The 15720-nt window shown below is 57.3% G+C and overlaps 1 protein-coding gene across 1 annotated transcript in view; it reads left to right on the top strand.

The window, feature by feature from the left end:
• The first annotated feature begins 530 nt into the window (after positions 1–530).
• Positions 531–15720, top strand: part of FANCM (FA complementation group M) — a 33441-nt gene continuing 18251 nt past the window's right edge. The window contains exons 1-11 of the mRNA XM_044436280.1: positions 531–538; positions 936–1173; positions 2142–2219; positions 2987–3145; positions 8089–8220; positions 9012–9144; positions 10059–10181; positions 10308–10406; positions 12254–12438; positions 12871–13077; positions 13901–14082. Coding sequence (XP_044292215.1) covers positions 531–538; positions 936–1173; positions 2142–2219; positions 2987–3145; positions 8089–8220; positions 9012–9144; positions 10059–10181; positions 10308–10406; positions 12254–12438; positions 12871–13077; positions 13901–14082 — 1544 coding nt within the window. The remainder of the gene's footprint in view (positions 539–935; positions 1174–2141; positions 2220–2986; positions 3146–8088; positions 8221–9011; positions 9145–10058; positions 10182–10307; positions 10407–12253; positions 12439–12870; positions 13078–13900; positions 14083–15720) is intronic.

Below are 15720 nucleotides of genomic sequence, written 5' to 3'. Positions count from 1 at the left end.
GGCTGTGGCTGATGGGCCTCTGGGGCCCCTCGCTGGGCCGGCCGCCCGCCCCTGCTTCCGGAGCCGGGACGGGCTTGCCGGCTTCGGGGCGCCGCCGCGCAGCCCGCTTCTGCTGGGCAGGCGAGAACCTCCCTTGGCGCGAGTCGCCTCTGGCGCAGGAAGGGCTGCGATCCTGAGTGGGCGGGGTAGGACGTGGCCCCCTGCCCCTCCGGAGGTAGAACGGCGGGGTGCCCCCTCCCCAGCCCTCTCTCCGCAGCGCAGGAAGGGGTCTTCCGCTCGCTGCCTCCCCATGGCCGCCCCTTTGGCTCCTGCAGCTTGCAGGAAAGTGGCTAAAGAAAGCCCTCGACCTCAAGAGACAGATGCCAGCATCGAATTTTCTCCCAATCGAATTAGTGATTTACTGGGTAACTTCTGCTTTCATCCACTGGCCAGTCAGCTGGGGAGTTTTGCAAACTGAATGCAGCATATACAGTATGTTTCTTAAATACTTCACTTATAACAAAGGCCATACAAAACCCACATCCTCTGAAATGGACAGGTCTGTTGAAAAGCTTGTGGAAAGATTTATGAAGAAAGTTAGCTGGGATTATACTGAAATTCCTGATCTTATTTTGAAAGTCGCTTATCATGGCTACCTGTCTGTAACTTGGTGGCTGTAATACTTCTGCAACATTTATTCAGCGATATCTTTGTATACTGCTCGTCACCAACTTAGTTCCCTAGTGAACAGCGCTTGCCCTTCTATGGGATGCTGATCCTTGCCGACCTCCCCGAACAGGGCAAGCGCCAGCCTGTCCCCACAGCCTCCTCCTTGTGCACAGGCCTTCCTAGGATTAATGTCCTCTGGTAAGGAAAGTGGCAGCCGCTCTTTTGAGTGCAGGTAGGAGTGAACCTGCCAGCAGCAGCCCTCGCCTCGGCACCCGCTTTCTGCGCAGAACTCGTTCCGCTGAGTCCTTGCGCCGGAGTGCTGACATTCCACCGCTTGCTTACCTTGTTTCAGGAGGAACCCAAATCGCTGATCGCAGGGAACTCTGGCGCCAGAAGCAGGTGTTCTTCCTTACTCCTCAGATAATGGCGAATGATCTTTCCCGTGGAATTTGCCCGGCAGCGGAGGTCAAGTGTCTGGTTATCGATGAGGCCCACAGAGCTCTGGGGAACCATGCGTATTGCCAGGTAGTGTGAGCTGTATAACCTATTCTGTCCCCTAGAATAACTGAAACTCACTCACCTATTGAAAAAGCGGCCTTACTTTTTGCTGAAAGCTCCTAAGCAGGAATTGGTGGGGAGAAGTAGTTATTTTTCCACTAGATCCCATCTTGTGCCTCTGGGTGACTCTTCAGTCTCACCTTTCAAGCAGAAGGAACAGGGCTCGTTGTTCCAGTTCATAGCAGGGCACCAGTTGGTGGTATCATGAAAGAATAGGACTTCCTGCTCTACCCTCTCCGAATTCTTACAGAGTCTCCCAAATGCTTTTAAATTACAACTGATTTGTTCTCCTGACCTGTCTTGATACTCTCTTTGAGGTTCCAGCTACAACCCAGTGAGTTCAGCTAGGAGAGGGCTAGGTGGCTGTGAAGGGTGGCTGCCAGTCAGAGTGGGCAGCACTGGGCTGGACTGACTTGCTGGAGGGGTGGCGTCCTTTCAAGGAGAGCTCGCTCTTTGCTCTTGCACCAGCACTGCTGAAGGAGAAGGCCGTGTCCGTCATGTGCTTCCCTGCCCGGAAACCCCATTGCCCTTAGGCAGAGCTGTGTGGCGGAAACGTTTCTGACCCAGGTGCTACCTGCTCTCCTGTCGGGCTCTTCAGGGGCTTTGGGGAGGGCCTGTTCTTTACCCTGTGAAGATGCCTCTGTGGCAGGGCGACATTAGGGGTTTTGTCCTCTGGCACAGGCTTCCTGGGCTAGAATCAGGCTCCGAGTGAGGAAACGGGTTGCCTGGTTGGTTCTGTGGATGAGGTGAGGCCTGCCTCTGGGCCGGACCCTCCTCTAGAAGGTTAAACAGCTTTGTTCCACTAAACCAAGATTTGTGTTTGGCTCCAGCTGAGCTCAGCGGGGGACTGCTGTTCGGGGGTCTGCCGTGTTGGGTTCTCACTGTAGCGGGATTTGATGGGGCGCTGGTAATGGCAGAAGCCGTTTTCTCCCCAGGTTGTGAAGGAATTGTGGAAGCACACGCAGCACTTCCGAATTCTAGCTCTAACCGCCACGCCTGGCAGTGACGCGAAGGTAATTAATGGAGTCCTCTGACCCACGGGCCTGCGAATGAGGGGCCCTCCTAGACTCCCTTGCCGAAGGCCCATGGTCCAGAAACGGACCTGCTTATGATGGGTTGCGGGAGCCACGGGCGGGGGGGGGGGATCTCCGCAGGCACGCCCCGTGCGTTCCCAGGGCCGTGCCTTGAGCTGATTGCCCCAGCGGCTGCCGCGTTGATGCTGGGTGCGGCTGGCCGGGAGGCTTCGCTCGGGGCGAGAGGGACGTGTTCTTGAGGAGCCACGCTTGGCTTGGGCGCCTGCGCCCGTGCAAGTCCGCCTTCTTCCTACATCCAACTGGCGCTTTGTGCCAGGGATATTTTAACAGCTGTTTGTACACAGCCAGGTGGGTGTGGGTCCATTTTAAATCCCCCCCGGTTGACTGACACCAGTAACCCTTCCCTGCCCCCCAGAAGTTGCCTTGCTTGAAAATACAGGTGAAGTTGGCAGTGTCTGGCTGCATTCAAGGGACTGTGTGGTGATGCACCGTGGGAGATGAAGCTGTCCTCCGTGACGGAGGCTGGTTTGCATCTTCGCCACACATTTACCAGACGGGCCTGGAGTAACTTTTCTTGGTCCTGGTCCCCAACTCCAATATGGGAATAAAACTACTGGCGCAATTTATAGAGAGATCGTTAAAATTACAAGAATTTGTAGTGCTCCTGGAGCAGTTTGAACGCGCGGCAGTTCTGTCGGGCAGAAAACATGCCGGGCAGGGGTGACTTTCTTGCTCTTTCTTTGCAGGCCGTGCAGCAAGTCATTTCCAACCTTTTGATTTCACATATAGAACTGTACACGGAGGATTCCCCCGAAATCCAGCCTTATTCTTACCAGCGGCAGATTGAAAAGTGTGTTGTTCCACTTGGGAAGGATCTGGCTGAAATCCAGAATGCGTACATACAGGTGAGTTGGCCACGTTTGTTTGTTGATCTGATCCATGTTCCGCTGTGCTAATCCAGAGACTCTCTCTTCATGAAGAGGCTGTGCGTGGGCAGAGAAGTAGTGCAGGAACAAAGGAACTTTTGAGTTGCCTTATCTGCTTTTCAGTCTGCTCAAGACGCGGTGGCTGTTCAGTCTGCAACATAAAGAGGGTGGCTTCACTCCTGTCACTCCGGCTTTTAGGTTTGCTTTTCACGAGTTCTTTGGATCTTGCAAAAATGAAGTAATGTCTGGCAACTGCTCTGGCCAGGCTGATGGTTTATGCCTGCATTTCTCACTGAAACCCCCCCCCCTGTGTCTGGGCAAAGGCGCTTCTGCGCCTGTAACCTGGCTTTCCGGAACAGGTGCTTCTCTCGGGGGACAGGTGGATTGAGCGCACCTCTTTGGGGGTCTGTATTCAAATGCAGCCTGATCCCGGGCACGTCCCATGACCATGAACTGGGACTTTTCCTCCTCTATAGGTATTTCTAGCAAATAAAAGTCTGTTTGTCATATTTTCTCAGCCAGTGAAAAATACAGGGGTGTGGAAGGGGGCCTGCTGGGACATGAAACTTAGTTCCCTTGGACTTCTTTAAGATAACTTGGGACATAGAAACAGAGCGAGTCAGAAGGGGTCTCCCGGGCCATCTAGTCTGACCTCTGGCACCATCCGGCTCTGCTCACGACATGCCCACCATGTGGATGTCCAGCCTAGCCTTGAACACCCGCACCGATGGGGCCTCAACCACCTCCATGGAAGCCCGTTCCACACCCTGGGGGTCCTAACTGTCAGGAAGTGCTTCCTGGCATCCAAATGGAACCTGGGTTCCCCGAACTTTGCTCTGTTGGAGCGCGTCCTGCCTTCCTCTGCAGGGGAGAACAGGTCTCTCCCCACCTCCGTGTGACACCCCCTCACATACCTGTATGTCGCCAACAGATCCCCTTGGAGTCTCCTCTTCTCCAGGCTGAAGAAGCCCAGTTCCCCCAGTCTCGCCTCATACAGCATCCCCTGCAAACCGGCCACCAACTTTGTGGCCCTACGCTGCACTGACTTTAACCTGGCTATATCCTTCCTGTAACGAGGAGCCCAAAACTGAGCACAATACTCCAATTGCGGGCGCACCAGAGTTGTGTAAGGTGGCAGTAACACCTCTCTCGATCCAGAAGCCACACTTCTGGCTATGCAACCAAGGGTGGTGTTTGCCCTCTTGACCACCGCGTCACACGGCTGACTCATGTTCAGCCTGCAGTCGACCAGCACCCCGAGGTCCCTTTCACAAGTGCTGCTCTCCAGCCACTTGTCGCCTAACCTGTCCTTATGACACCCACTCCTATGGCCCAAGTGCAAGACCGAGCACTTCTCCACACTGAACGCCATCCTGTTGTCTCCTGCCCACTTCCATAGTCTGTCCAGATCCCTTTGGATCTGGAGTACCTGCTCCTCAGTTGTGGCCACTGCCCCAGTTTTAGTGTCGTCTGTGAATTTGATCAGCAGACTGTTCACCCCTTCTTCAATGTCGTTAATGGAAAGATTAAACAGGATCGGCCCCACGACAGAGCCCTGGGGGGCCCCGCTTGTCACTGCCTGCCATCCTGATGATTCCCCCCTAATGGTTACCTTCTGCTTTCGGTCAGTCAGCCATGCCCTAATCCACCGGACAGTGCTTTGCTGTACGCTTCAGTATACTGAAACAAGCTTAAGTATTTTCCATGTAGAGCAGCTGGTATTTGTCTCCTTCCCCAGCTCCCAAAACAAGGTCTGTTTGACCTTGTTTGAACTAGAGACCGGGAAAAGAAAAAAGATGCTATATGAAGGAGGTCAGACTAGATGGCCCGGGAGACCCCTTCTGACTCGCTCTGTTTCTATGAACTCACCCCTTCACGGCCATTTGATTGGCTGTGTGAATAACGTGCTGCATTCAAACAGCAGAGCAGAAGAGGAAATTAATGGATTCCTGCAAGGCCTCCCGATTCCTCAGTTTGTGTGGATTTTTCAGAGGTTCATCCTGAGCTGCATGTCCGTGGTCCTTGCGTCCTGTCCAGTCAGTTCCAGTTTAGGGTCATCCTGTGAGAGAGCTCCCCGGAATGCCCCTTTCAGCACTTATAAATAAATCCGTGGCTGTGGCTTCCTTCGTGGAGCGCTCCATCCCCATCAGGTTTTGAGTGTGCGGCCATCGGTGTGCTGAGGACACGCAGCTCTGCCTCCGTTTCGTCGCCGGCAGGTCAGGCTGTGGATGTGCTGAACCGGTGCCTGGCCCTGGATGAGGGCCAGCGAGCTGAAGTTCAGTCCGGACAAGACTGAGATGCTTTGCTGGTTCTTCTGACCAGAGGGGAAGCCCCCTCCTGCTCTAGACGGGGCTGCGCTTCCCTCGAAGGAGCAGTTTCGTAGCTTGGGGGTGCCCCCGCAGCCGTCTGGGTCACCTGCGGCCCAGTGCTCGGAGCTCAGCTACAGCCCTGTTGGGACAGAGAGAGCCTGCTGTGCGCTGGTGCTCTCCAGACTGGATTGCTGCAATGCACTCTGCGTGGGGCTGCCCTTGAAGACTGTTCAGAAGCCGCAGCTCATGCAGAACGAGGCAGCCAGGCTAATCACAGGGACCCGACACAGAACACCGGTTCTGGCCTGCCTGCACTGGCTGCCTGTGTGCTTCCCAGAGGCTGGTTTTGGCCCACGAGCCCCTGCACAACTTAGGACTCCGGCACCTGAGGGATGGAATGCTTCTGCTGACCTTTAACCACCTGGGTGCAGTGATCAAGGTCCGAAGTCTTTCTCTGCCCCCCCGCTCGGAGGGAGGCCTGGATGGCGGCAACTGGAAGGAGGGCCTTCTCACTGGTGGCCCCAGTTGCGGAACGGGCTCCCCACCGAGGCTCACCTGGCCCCAGCTTGACCGTCCGTCCAGGGCCGGGCAAAGGCCACCCTCCCCGGCAGGGCACCTGATTGGACACTGAGGCCTGTTGGCATTCGGTCGGGGTCTAACTGGGCCTTTCTTAAGGTGCATGTTTTGTTTCCTAATTTGTTTTTAGATTTTGTATTGTCAACGATTATGATGTACATAATGCTTTAATTGGCTGTTTCATACTATTTTTGAAAATAAGTTGTTGCAAACCACACAGAGCGGTTCTGCTGTTGGACACTTTAGTAATTAAATCAATCGACCTCATATTTGGCCTTCCCTCTGTTCCTCTGCCTTCGACTTCCCCTTGCCAGGCTGCATTCCCTGGGAGTTTTGCCTTTTTACTGCTGTGCCCGCAGTGCGCCGGCCCCGGCCAGCTTCGTCGTTTTTGCTTCGCAGGATCACGCTGGCTTTGATCTCGGCCCCGCTTGTTCCAACGCGCTTGTCTTTCTGTATGAGGCTGGAAAACACAGTGCGCTTCAGCAAAGCTGAAGAAACGGTTCAAAACTCCAGGTGCCTGAGCAATTCCCTGTCGCCCCTGCAAGTCGGCCTGTCCTCGTATCCACAAAACGGCAGTGCAGACTGAGCCTGCTTAGACCTCCAGAGCTTTGCGCACGGCCGCGATCCTCTTGGCTTTGCTTTTGGCTTTATAGACCACCAAGGCACGGCGGCCCTCTCATCCGCTTGCAGAAATCATGGTTGAGTAACAACGATACCAAACGAAAATGCATTTTTCATTTAAATGGCATAATTAAATCAGAAGTTAAAAATCTTGTTAACGTTCTTTTTGAAAACAACCTGTGTCGGTGCCAAAATAATCCCTGGTGGCGGATGAGGGAAGCCGTCTGCTTGATACGGGCAGATCGGCCCTTTTCCGTGTGTCCGTGCAGCTGCCCACAATGCTGGTGAGCAACTCACGGGGCGGCCCGTCGCGCTCCTGCTGTTTCACGGCATTGTGGCAAAGCGCTCTCGCTCCCAGGTCTGGGCCATAGCTCTATGCTGCTCTTGGAATGTGGGTGTGGGGGGCGTGTGGCGGGGGCTGCGGCGATGGAGGGGGCTGCGCAAGGGTGGCCACGTGTGGCGAGGACCCTGCCTGCATTCCAGGCTGGAGGCAGCGTGGCCGCGTCAGAAGTGCGCAGCTGGGACAGTGCTGGAAAATTCGGGCTGCCGGGAACTCCTGGCTGTAAATAACCAGAGGCAAATGCTTAACGAGACCCCAGAACAAGGACTGCGGTAAGCACGCAAAGCAACGGAGCAGCCGATTGCGGCTTATACTGGCCATGTTCTCTTGTGTTTTTCCTGGGAAAATGCTAGGAATCTTATACAACTGAAGCTGCAGTTGGAGGCAGGGACGTTTTCAAGGCCCCCGTGCGTGCTTCAGGAAAGGAGCTGGCTCGCCAGGTGGTGCGGGCGGCTGTGCGATTCCTGTGCTCGGTGCAACACCCTCACCCCGCCTGCTGGCCTGCTAGGGCCACCTGCGCACCGGAGGGGTGGCCGTCCTGAGCCCAGCCGCCCCAGAGCCCAGAATTGCCTTTGGCTTTCCGGGGATCCGCACCGCATTCTTCCAGATGCAGCCGCTGGACTGGCGTGTCCTGGCACGAGGCGGCGTCTCACAAGCCCCTCTCGGGGCTTCGGCCCCTCGGTTCATGGCCCTCCGCCCGGGGCTTCCTCAGCAACTCCTCTGAAGCCTCTGCTCACAGCCCCTGTGCGCGGGTGCTGGTCGCGAGCGACACGGGAGGCGCCGTCTTCTGCCCGTTGGGCCCAGAGAAAGCCGCGACTGTGCCTGAGGCATGCTGGGAACTGGAGGCCTTTTCTCCATCCGAACAGGCACAAGGCTGCCCCCTCACAGCCATTTCGCGGCCAGTATTCTGGTCACACTGACTCTGACCAGTGGACGTCGCGGCGGCATTCCGTAAATGAGCCGTGTGCCCTGCGTCCGCGAAGCCGCTTCCCTCTGCGGCGCCCCGTGTGCCGTGGCTGGCGCAGCGTTAGGGGAGCGTGCGCCGATTCCCCGCGTGTCCTTCGTTTCATGCGCAGGTCCTGGAAGCCTTTACCAGCCGACTGACCAGGCTGCGGATCTTGTCTCACCGTGACATTCCCACGCTGACAAAGTACCAGATAATCCTGGCACGGGATCAGTTCCGGAAGAACCCTGCACCTCACTTGGCGGTAAACTTTCGCAGCCGGATAATTCTGCTGCACGAGCTCTTCCTCCGCTTCGGTGCTGCTGCTCAATGCTGGAGTGCTTTTGGGATGCGCAAGCGTTTTCCTCAGTAGCCATCGGAGCGACCTGCGGGGCCCACGAGTGGCGCCATCCCCATATTACGGGGGGTGAGAGGGCGGAAAGGAGTTGGCACCCAAGAGCTCCAGGGGGACGAGCGCTGCAGAGCAGGGGTGAGCCGAGGATTCCTGCCCCACTGAGCTGGAGACAGGAGACAGGGTGGGTCTCCCTCCCCAGGCTCTCGGGCCGCCCAGCGCTCAGGGGCACAAGGTGAGCGGGCGGCTGCCTGGAAGAGGCGGCCCTGGGCCCGCGGCCGGCCTCTCCCCTCCCTCCCTTGGCCGCCTCCCCCACCGCGGCTCCGCCGCGGACCTCCTGCAAGCAGCTCGGCTCCTCTCCTCTCCGCTTGCTTGCTTGCCGCCTGCTCTTGCCTGCTTGTGGAAGGGCAGCCAGGGCTGCTGGCTCGGCTCGGCTCGGCTTGGCTAGAAGTCGGGAACCAGGCTGCTTCCCAGAGGGGGTCTGAGGGCTCAAGGACCCCGCCAGGGAAAGGGCCGTGGCTCAGTGGCGACCGAAGCTGCGGGCCCTCCCGGCGGGGGGCCAGGTCCTTGGAGAGCCCCGGGAAGAGACTCGCCCTTGTGCTCTTGCCACGCGCCCTTCCTTCGATGGGGAGGGTGGTGCCGCGTGTGCCCAGGCGGTGCGGCTTCGGCACGGGCGTGTGTGGCAGAACGTGATGTTTCCGCAGGGGATGCCGCACGGTGCGATCGAAGGCGATTTCGCGCTGTGCATCAGTCTGTATCACGGCTACGAGCTCCTGCTGCAGGTGGGGATACGGTCGCTGCACGCGTTCTTGCGTGGAATTATGGACGGAGAAAAAGGTACGGGTGCCTTCGGGTTTCGCCGGGGTGTCACATGCACAGGAAATCAGAAACGCTTGTAAGCTGTTTGCAGAAGTCAGATTTTGGGGAGAGAAGTCACTCATTTTGTGCCCGTGGGTAACGTGGCGCGCAGAGCGAATGCCAGCTTATAGAAGAATTGGCCCGCAGCGCCGCTTCTGCTGCTTCCTTTGCTTCAAGTGGCCCATCCGAGCGAGTTGTAAGCTCTCGCTTCTGGCTGATCAGCCCGTGCGAAACATCGCTGGGCAGGCCTGGGCAGGGTGGGCAGAGCCAGCGAGCCCGCTGGGAAAGCAGAGCGCGCTGCGGCTCGGTCTCACCGCTTGGGGCTTTCGGAGACGGGGCCCTCCCGCCCTGTGCCCAGCCTGGATCTCCCGGGACGGAACAGAGGCGCCCACGCTGTCCTGGCCGGGGCGGTGGTTGGGCACTCGGCTCCCCCGAGTGCTCAGCACCTGGCGGCCACCAGGTGTTCGGTTCGAGTTGTGTAAACAAGTCGTGTCTTTCAGGGATGCTAATGTTAGACCCCCTTTCCTTCAGAGGAGATGGTGAACTGGCGACAGGCCTCCTGGAAGGGCTGCCCCCCGGATAGGGCGGGGTTGTTGCTCGCTGCTCCGGAGGGCAGGCCAGGCCAGGCCAGGCCAGCCGTCTCGAGTCGCGGGAGAAGGGCTTTGGCAGAGGGTTGAAGGACGTGCGGCTCAGAGCAGAGACAGGCGGCTGCCGTAGCTTGTTCTGGGGCCAGACTGCCTGGATGGCGATAGTGATCCGTGGCTCGTCCGTGGCTTTGTCGAGGGCCTCATTGCACACTGAGGAATAGATTCGCACGCCGGTTTGATGTGCGACACGTGTGAGCCAGCAGGAATGTCTCAGCACCCGCAAATTCTTCTGTCCCCTTTCTAAAGGCATGACCCGTGCGAGAAACGAACTTGTGCGTAACGAGGACTTCATGAAGTTGTACAACAGGCTTCAAAACCTGCTTTCAAGCAGCGAGGAGACTTCGGCAAACTGCAGCAACGGAAGAGCAGGTTGGCGTTTTTGTAGTTAAGACAAGACGCAGTTTGTTCGTGGCAACTGGCGCTAGGGAAGGCGTATACGCAGGCAGAGCTGTTTTAGAGACTTTGCAACTAAAATGAAAATGTGGGGCTTTGCAGGAGCTGAACCCGGGAAGCCATTCTTCTATAGCCACCCAAAGTTAAAGAAGTTAGAAGAAGTCGTCGTAGGACATTTCAGATCCTGGAAGGAACGTGAAGGTAGGATTCTGCGTGTAATTAAAATGCTGAAAGGTGATGAAAAACTTCCTTGTATAGTATAAATTACATTCTACACTCTGCTGATTTCTACTTCTGATGAAATGATTTATTTAAAAGTATTTATTGATTGCTCTTACCTCATAGTTTGCCAATTAGTTTCTTCAGTGATGTTCATCAGTGTAAAATTTATAATTGGCTCACCAGAGTTTGTGGCCTCTTTGCAAAAGGCAAGGAAGCTTCCTTTGAAGGGTGGAAATTGTGCTGACATGAGCAACTTGTTGGTCCTTTAAGTCATAAAAGAGCGGGCAGGAGACCTTTGAGAACCACTGTCTGTTACCTTTGAGGAATCGCGGAGGATGGGGAAGTGCCAGACGACTGGGGAAGGTCTAATGTTGTCCCTGTCTTCAAGAAAGGGGAAAAAGATGAACTGGGAACTCTAGATCAGTCTGTCTGACATAATCCCTGGGAAAACTCTGGAGCAGATATAAAGCAGCCAGCCAGCAAACACCTTGAAAGCAAGGCAGTGATGACTGGAAGCCAACATGGATTTCTCAAGAACAAAACCTGCCGGACGAATCTGATTGCGTTCTTCCAAATTGGGCAGCCACCCTGGTGGCCTGTGGCAAAGCTGTGGACATAATCTACCTTGACTTCAGCAAAGGTTGTGATCAGGTGCCCCACGATCCCCCGATTAGCAAACTGGCTGAAAGTGGGCTAGATGTGCAGGGAATGAGTATCGGATTTGCAGATGACACGAAACTGGGTGGGACAGCTAATACCTGGCAGACGGAAAGAAGATTCAAGGTGATCTTGGCAGGTTGGAGCACGGGGCAGAAAACAACGGAACGGAATTCAGGCAGGACCGATGCCAAGTTCTGCACCTCGGAAAAAGAAACCAAGTGCCTCTTTTCGAGACGAGGGATACGTGGCTCAGCAAGGATCTTGGGATCGTTGTCGCTCACACGCGGAACATGAGTCAGCGGCGTGATGCGGCTGCGTGCGTGTCCCTTGCAGGTCCCACGAGGCGCTGGTCGCCCCTCGCTCGGCACCGGCCGCCCCTCGCTCGGCACCGGCCAGGCCTCCTCTGGACGCCGGGCCTCCGAGAGGAACGGTTTAACGACGTCCTGCACTGAACGGGGGTTGGATTGGGTTGTCTTCCGGTCCCTTCCACCTCTACTATTCTGCAGTTCTGTAAGGTTACTATCCCTTAAAAAAGGCACCTTTCGTGCTTGAATCTGCTTTCTTTCTCATGAAATTGCTCTGAATTTATTTATCTATTTAAAATATTTGTACCTCGTCCTATACGCAAAGCGTCTCAGGACAGCTTACAGAAATCAAAACAAACCATCCATAATCAAAAACAACAATGAACAATAATTAAGAATATACGTAAAACCAACAGTAACATGTCTCCAATAAAACCAAAGTCAAAACCGAATCAAGATCAGAAAAAAAACAAAATCAAAATGCGGCTGTAGATAGTGAAAACCAGATTTAAAATTCCTGATTCTTAAAATGGTGGGCAAATAAAAAGGTTTTCAACTGGCGCTGAAAAGAATATGAAGTCGGAGCCAGGCGAACCTCTCTGGGGAGCACATTCCAGAGTCTGGGCGCCACCGCAGAAAAGGCCCTCCTCTGGCGGAGACCATCCTCGCCTCTTTACATGAGGGTTCCCGGAGCAGGGCCTCTCCTGCCGCTCTTAAGGGGCGGGAGGGCCTACAGGGAGGGAGACGTTCCTTCAGGTATCCCGGTCGCAAGCCGCTGAATTGGGCCTCTGCCTTCTGAAATCCACACCGATTCTGGTGCAGAAGCGTGTTGCTGATGGATCTGCTTTCCGTGTTGATCAGGAGGGAGCTCGGGTGACGGCAGGCCTGCAGAGACCCGCGTGATGGTCTTCTCCTCCTTCCGCGACAGCGTGCAGGAGATTGCCGAGATGCTCAGCCAGCACCACCCTCTGGTGAAGGTCATGACCTTTCTGGGCCAGTCGGCGGGCAAGCGGGCAAGAGGGTTCACGCAGAAGGAGCAACTCGAGGTATGGCGATTATGAGTTTAGTCCGTACGTCGGCCTTCCTGCAGATACTTTGCGCCCAGTAGCTGCAGCTCACCAGCATGACGTGGAAATGGCTGCCTTGCAAATATTTCCAGATCGGTATTAGCAAAGTGCCTGAATTTACTGAGGTCGATGCAGGGATTAAGAATGTGGCTGTTTTAATCTGCCCGTAGGCTTACAACTCAAAAGATACACTGCTCCCAAGTAACACCCGCATGCAAGTGCACGCACCCCCCCCCCCCCTCGGAAGTCCCCAGCCCCAGTTCTGGGGCGCCTGCTTCCGCAGCACTGCCCCCTCGCAGCTTGGGTTGGCCGCCTGTGGAATTCAGGGGCTCAGTTCACCTGCTCCCACGGAGCAGAAGGCTTCCAAAGTAATTCCGGCACCCCGCTCTCAAGCATGTCAATCCTACTTAGGTGGTGAAGCATTTTCGCGACGGCGGATACAACACGTTAGTCTCTACATGCGTCGGCGAGGAAGGCTTGGACATCGGAGAGGTTGACCTCATCGTTTGCTTCGACGCGCAGAAAAGTCCAGTTCGCCTCGTGCAGCGAATGGGGCGCACGGGGCGCAAGCGCAAGGGGCGGATCGTTGTCGTCCTTTCTGAGGGACGCGAGGAAAGAGTAAGTCCCGGGGGGGCAGACGAGGCGCAGTCACGTCCCAGCCGCCCGCTGCGCTCGTCGAGAACACCTAAGCACTCCGTCGTTTTATTCCTGTCCCAGGTGTGCTAAAGCCTCCTGGCTAAATCGGAGGCCCGGCAGAGGAGGGGGCTGCGGTGAGGGGCTGTGTGGCCCGCGCAGCCGGTCTGCTCGCAGAACACTCCGGAAGCCGCACGGCCGGCACGTCCCGTCACCGCTCCCTAGAAAATCGGCCGCAGGGAGAGCCTGGGCTGGCCGGCATGTCTTCTCTTGCACCCGTCCCTTGAAACCCGGGGGAAGGGGTTCGGCTGTGTCTTCCTAGACCAGGATAGGGAACCAGGGGACCCAGCGGCCGGGCCAAGCGGGGAGGGCAGTGCAGGGCTGGGCCGCAGCCGCGCTGGAGTCCCCCCTTTGCGGAGTCTCCGGAGAGTCCGGCTCAGTAGCAGGTGCTTGGCTCTGGCGTGGCTGATGACGTTCCGCTGCCGGGACCGGCCGCCCGCCTGCTGCTGCACCAGCAGGTTCCCTCCTGCCCTCACCTGATTTCTGGAAGGTGGGTGGCTGTGCTGCTCGGGGTGTACTGTGAGCCTCCCGGAAGCGTTCCAGAAATGCTCCCAAGTCACCTGCTTGCCTGCGACAGGTAATTCCGGCCGGCCTTTGCAGCGCCTTGCCCCGGAGAAGCGGCCCTGTGCCCGTCTCGGGCGTCCTTGGTGCGCCTGGTCGAATGCACAGTGGGGAACGGGCAGGCACGCTCGCCCAGGGTTGGCTGCTGCACCGAAAGGTGACGCCCCCGTCCCTCTTCACGTTCCAGATGTACAACCAAAGCCAGTCCAACCGGAGGAGCCTCCTCAAAGTGCTTTCGGAGAACAAGGGGCTCCAGCTGTGCAGCCACAGCCCGCGCATGATCCCCGAAGGCATAAACCCCACGATGCACCGGATGCTGGTGATCCCCACAGAGGAGGAGTCGGAAGGCCCCGTTTCGCCCCCCAAGCCGTTTCCCCTTTCCACCGGCACAGGTAAGACGGCTGGGCGGCTGCTCACCTGCAGCTGGCGCGCCAGACAGCTGTCCCTCTCCCAGGAAGCCGAAACTTGGACGATCCACCCAAAGACGCTGATGGGCAGATACAGGAAGTGTCTCTTTGCATGAAACACCATCCGCTGAAGGAATTCACATGCGCCAGATTTTACAAGTTCCGCGGAGAACGACTAGAGCGATCTTTCTGCCGTTCAGTGGGGCAGGCAGCCCAGGGGATGCTCCTGCTGCCACGGCCGGTTGCTCGGGGGCAGCAGCCTCTTCAGATTCCCCGGGAGGAGAGTCCCCTTCCCGGTGACCCCGGAACAGCGGGCATTGCTGCTTCGGGTCGTGCGTGGCTTGGAAGCACCGCGGGGGAGGCTCTCCCCTCAGGGGCCCCTGAAACTGGCCCCCCGAAACTGGCCCCCCTCGGTCAGCATCTTGCCCACTGGCCAGTCTGACTCACAGTGGCAGGGGCTGTGTCCCCGGTCCGGTCCAGTGTGGGATTCTGAAAGAACTGGGTGAGCGGGCTGGGAAGAGAACGGTGTCCGAGACGGACCCGTCCGGGCTCATTCCCGCCGGACATCCCCTTGACGTTCTGGAGCCGCAACCCTTCCGCTGCCTTTGGCACTGGCCTGGCTCGGATCAGACGCCAGCCAGCTGTGTGTCGATGAACCTTCAGGGTGCTGCCGCGCCGTTGTGGATATGCAGAGCCCCGTTGCCCCTCGTGCGGCTTGACGGCACCTCTCGGGGTTGGTGGATTCCCGGCCCTCCTCTTGGGCGCCTGCCTGCTTTGCAGTGTCTCCCTCCAACCCGGAGGTGGCTTGGGACGCAGCAGCTTTCTCAGCAACCTCGTAAGCCTGGGCGTGTGCGTCACGTTCCAGCCCCCCTTCCTCCGGCTGGGGTCATGCGGCACAACGAGCGGTCCTGCGTGGTTACCACGCTCCATGGGCTTTCCTCAGACAGCCAAGCGGTTGCCCGCGTTACCATGGTTCCTCTCTGCTCGGTCTTCCTGCTGTTGGCATGTGCCCCGTGTTAGGCCACTTGGCCTCAAATCCAATGCCAAGGGGCCCGGCACCCTGCCGGTGCTGCCCGCTTTTTCCGTATGGGTGTGCGCGTGGAGGCTGGGTGGCTGGAGAGGCTCCAGAGCTGCCACGCTCCGAGGGACTCTGGTAGTCGCACACCACGGCCCTGGGAAACACGTTCCTGCGTTCAGACAACATGGAACGTGAGAAACCACAGAACAAACCGTTGTGTCTTACTGTGGTTTCCAAAGACCAAACTTACCGTGGTGACACATCACGGCCGGGTTCAGACCTCACGACAGACCAGCCGTGGTTCAAGAACTGCGGTGGCTTGTCCTGTGCCTGAACCCAGCCTTCGTCTCGTTGGCGTTCCGAGGCTGCGCGCTCCCGCTAGGAATGCTGCTTTGAGGGAAGCGGGCCCCGCCTTCCCCCGGTCTGCCTCCCTCTCCCCTGGTCTGCGGGCAGCCAGATGCCGCACGGCGGCCGGCGAGCAGCACGAGATGGGGAGCATCGCCCCCTGTTCTGTGCTCCTGGTGCTGCAGACAGGCAAACAACGGGACGGCTCCCTGCTTGGTGTGGTTTCCCTGATGGCGT

This window comes from Varanus komodoensis, unplaced genomic scaffold (assembly GCF_004798865.1).
Source record: "Varanus komodoensis strain SLA01 unplaced genomic scaffold, ASM479886v1 scaffold3, whole genome shotgun sequence".
Classification (NCBI taxonomy): Eukaryota; Metazoa; Chordata; class Lepidosauria; order Squamata; family Varanidae; genus Varanus; species Varanus komodoensis.
This window is presented reverse-complemented; position numbering and strand designations above follow the sequence as displayed.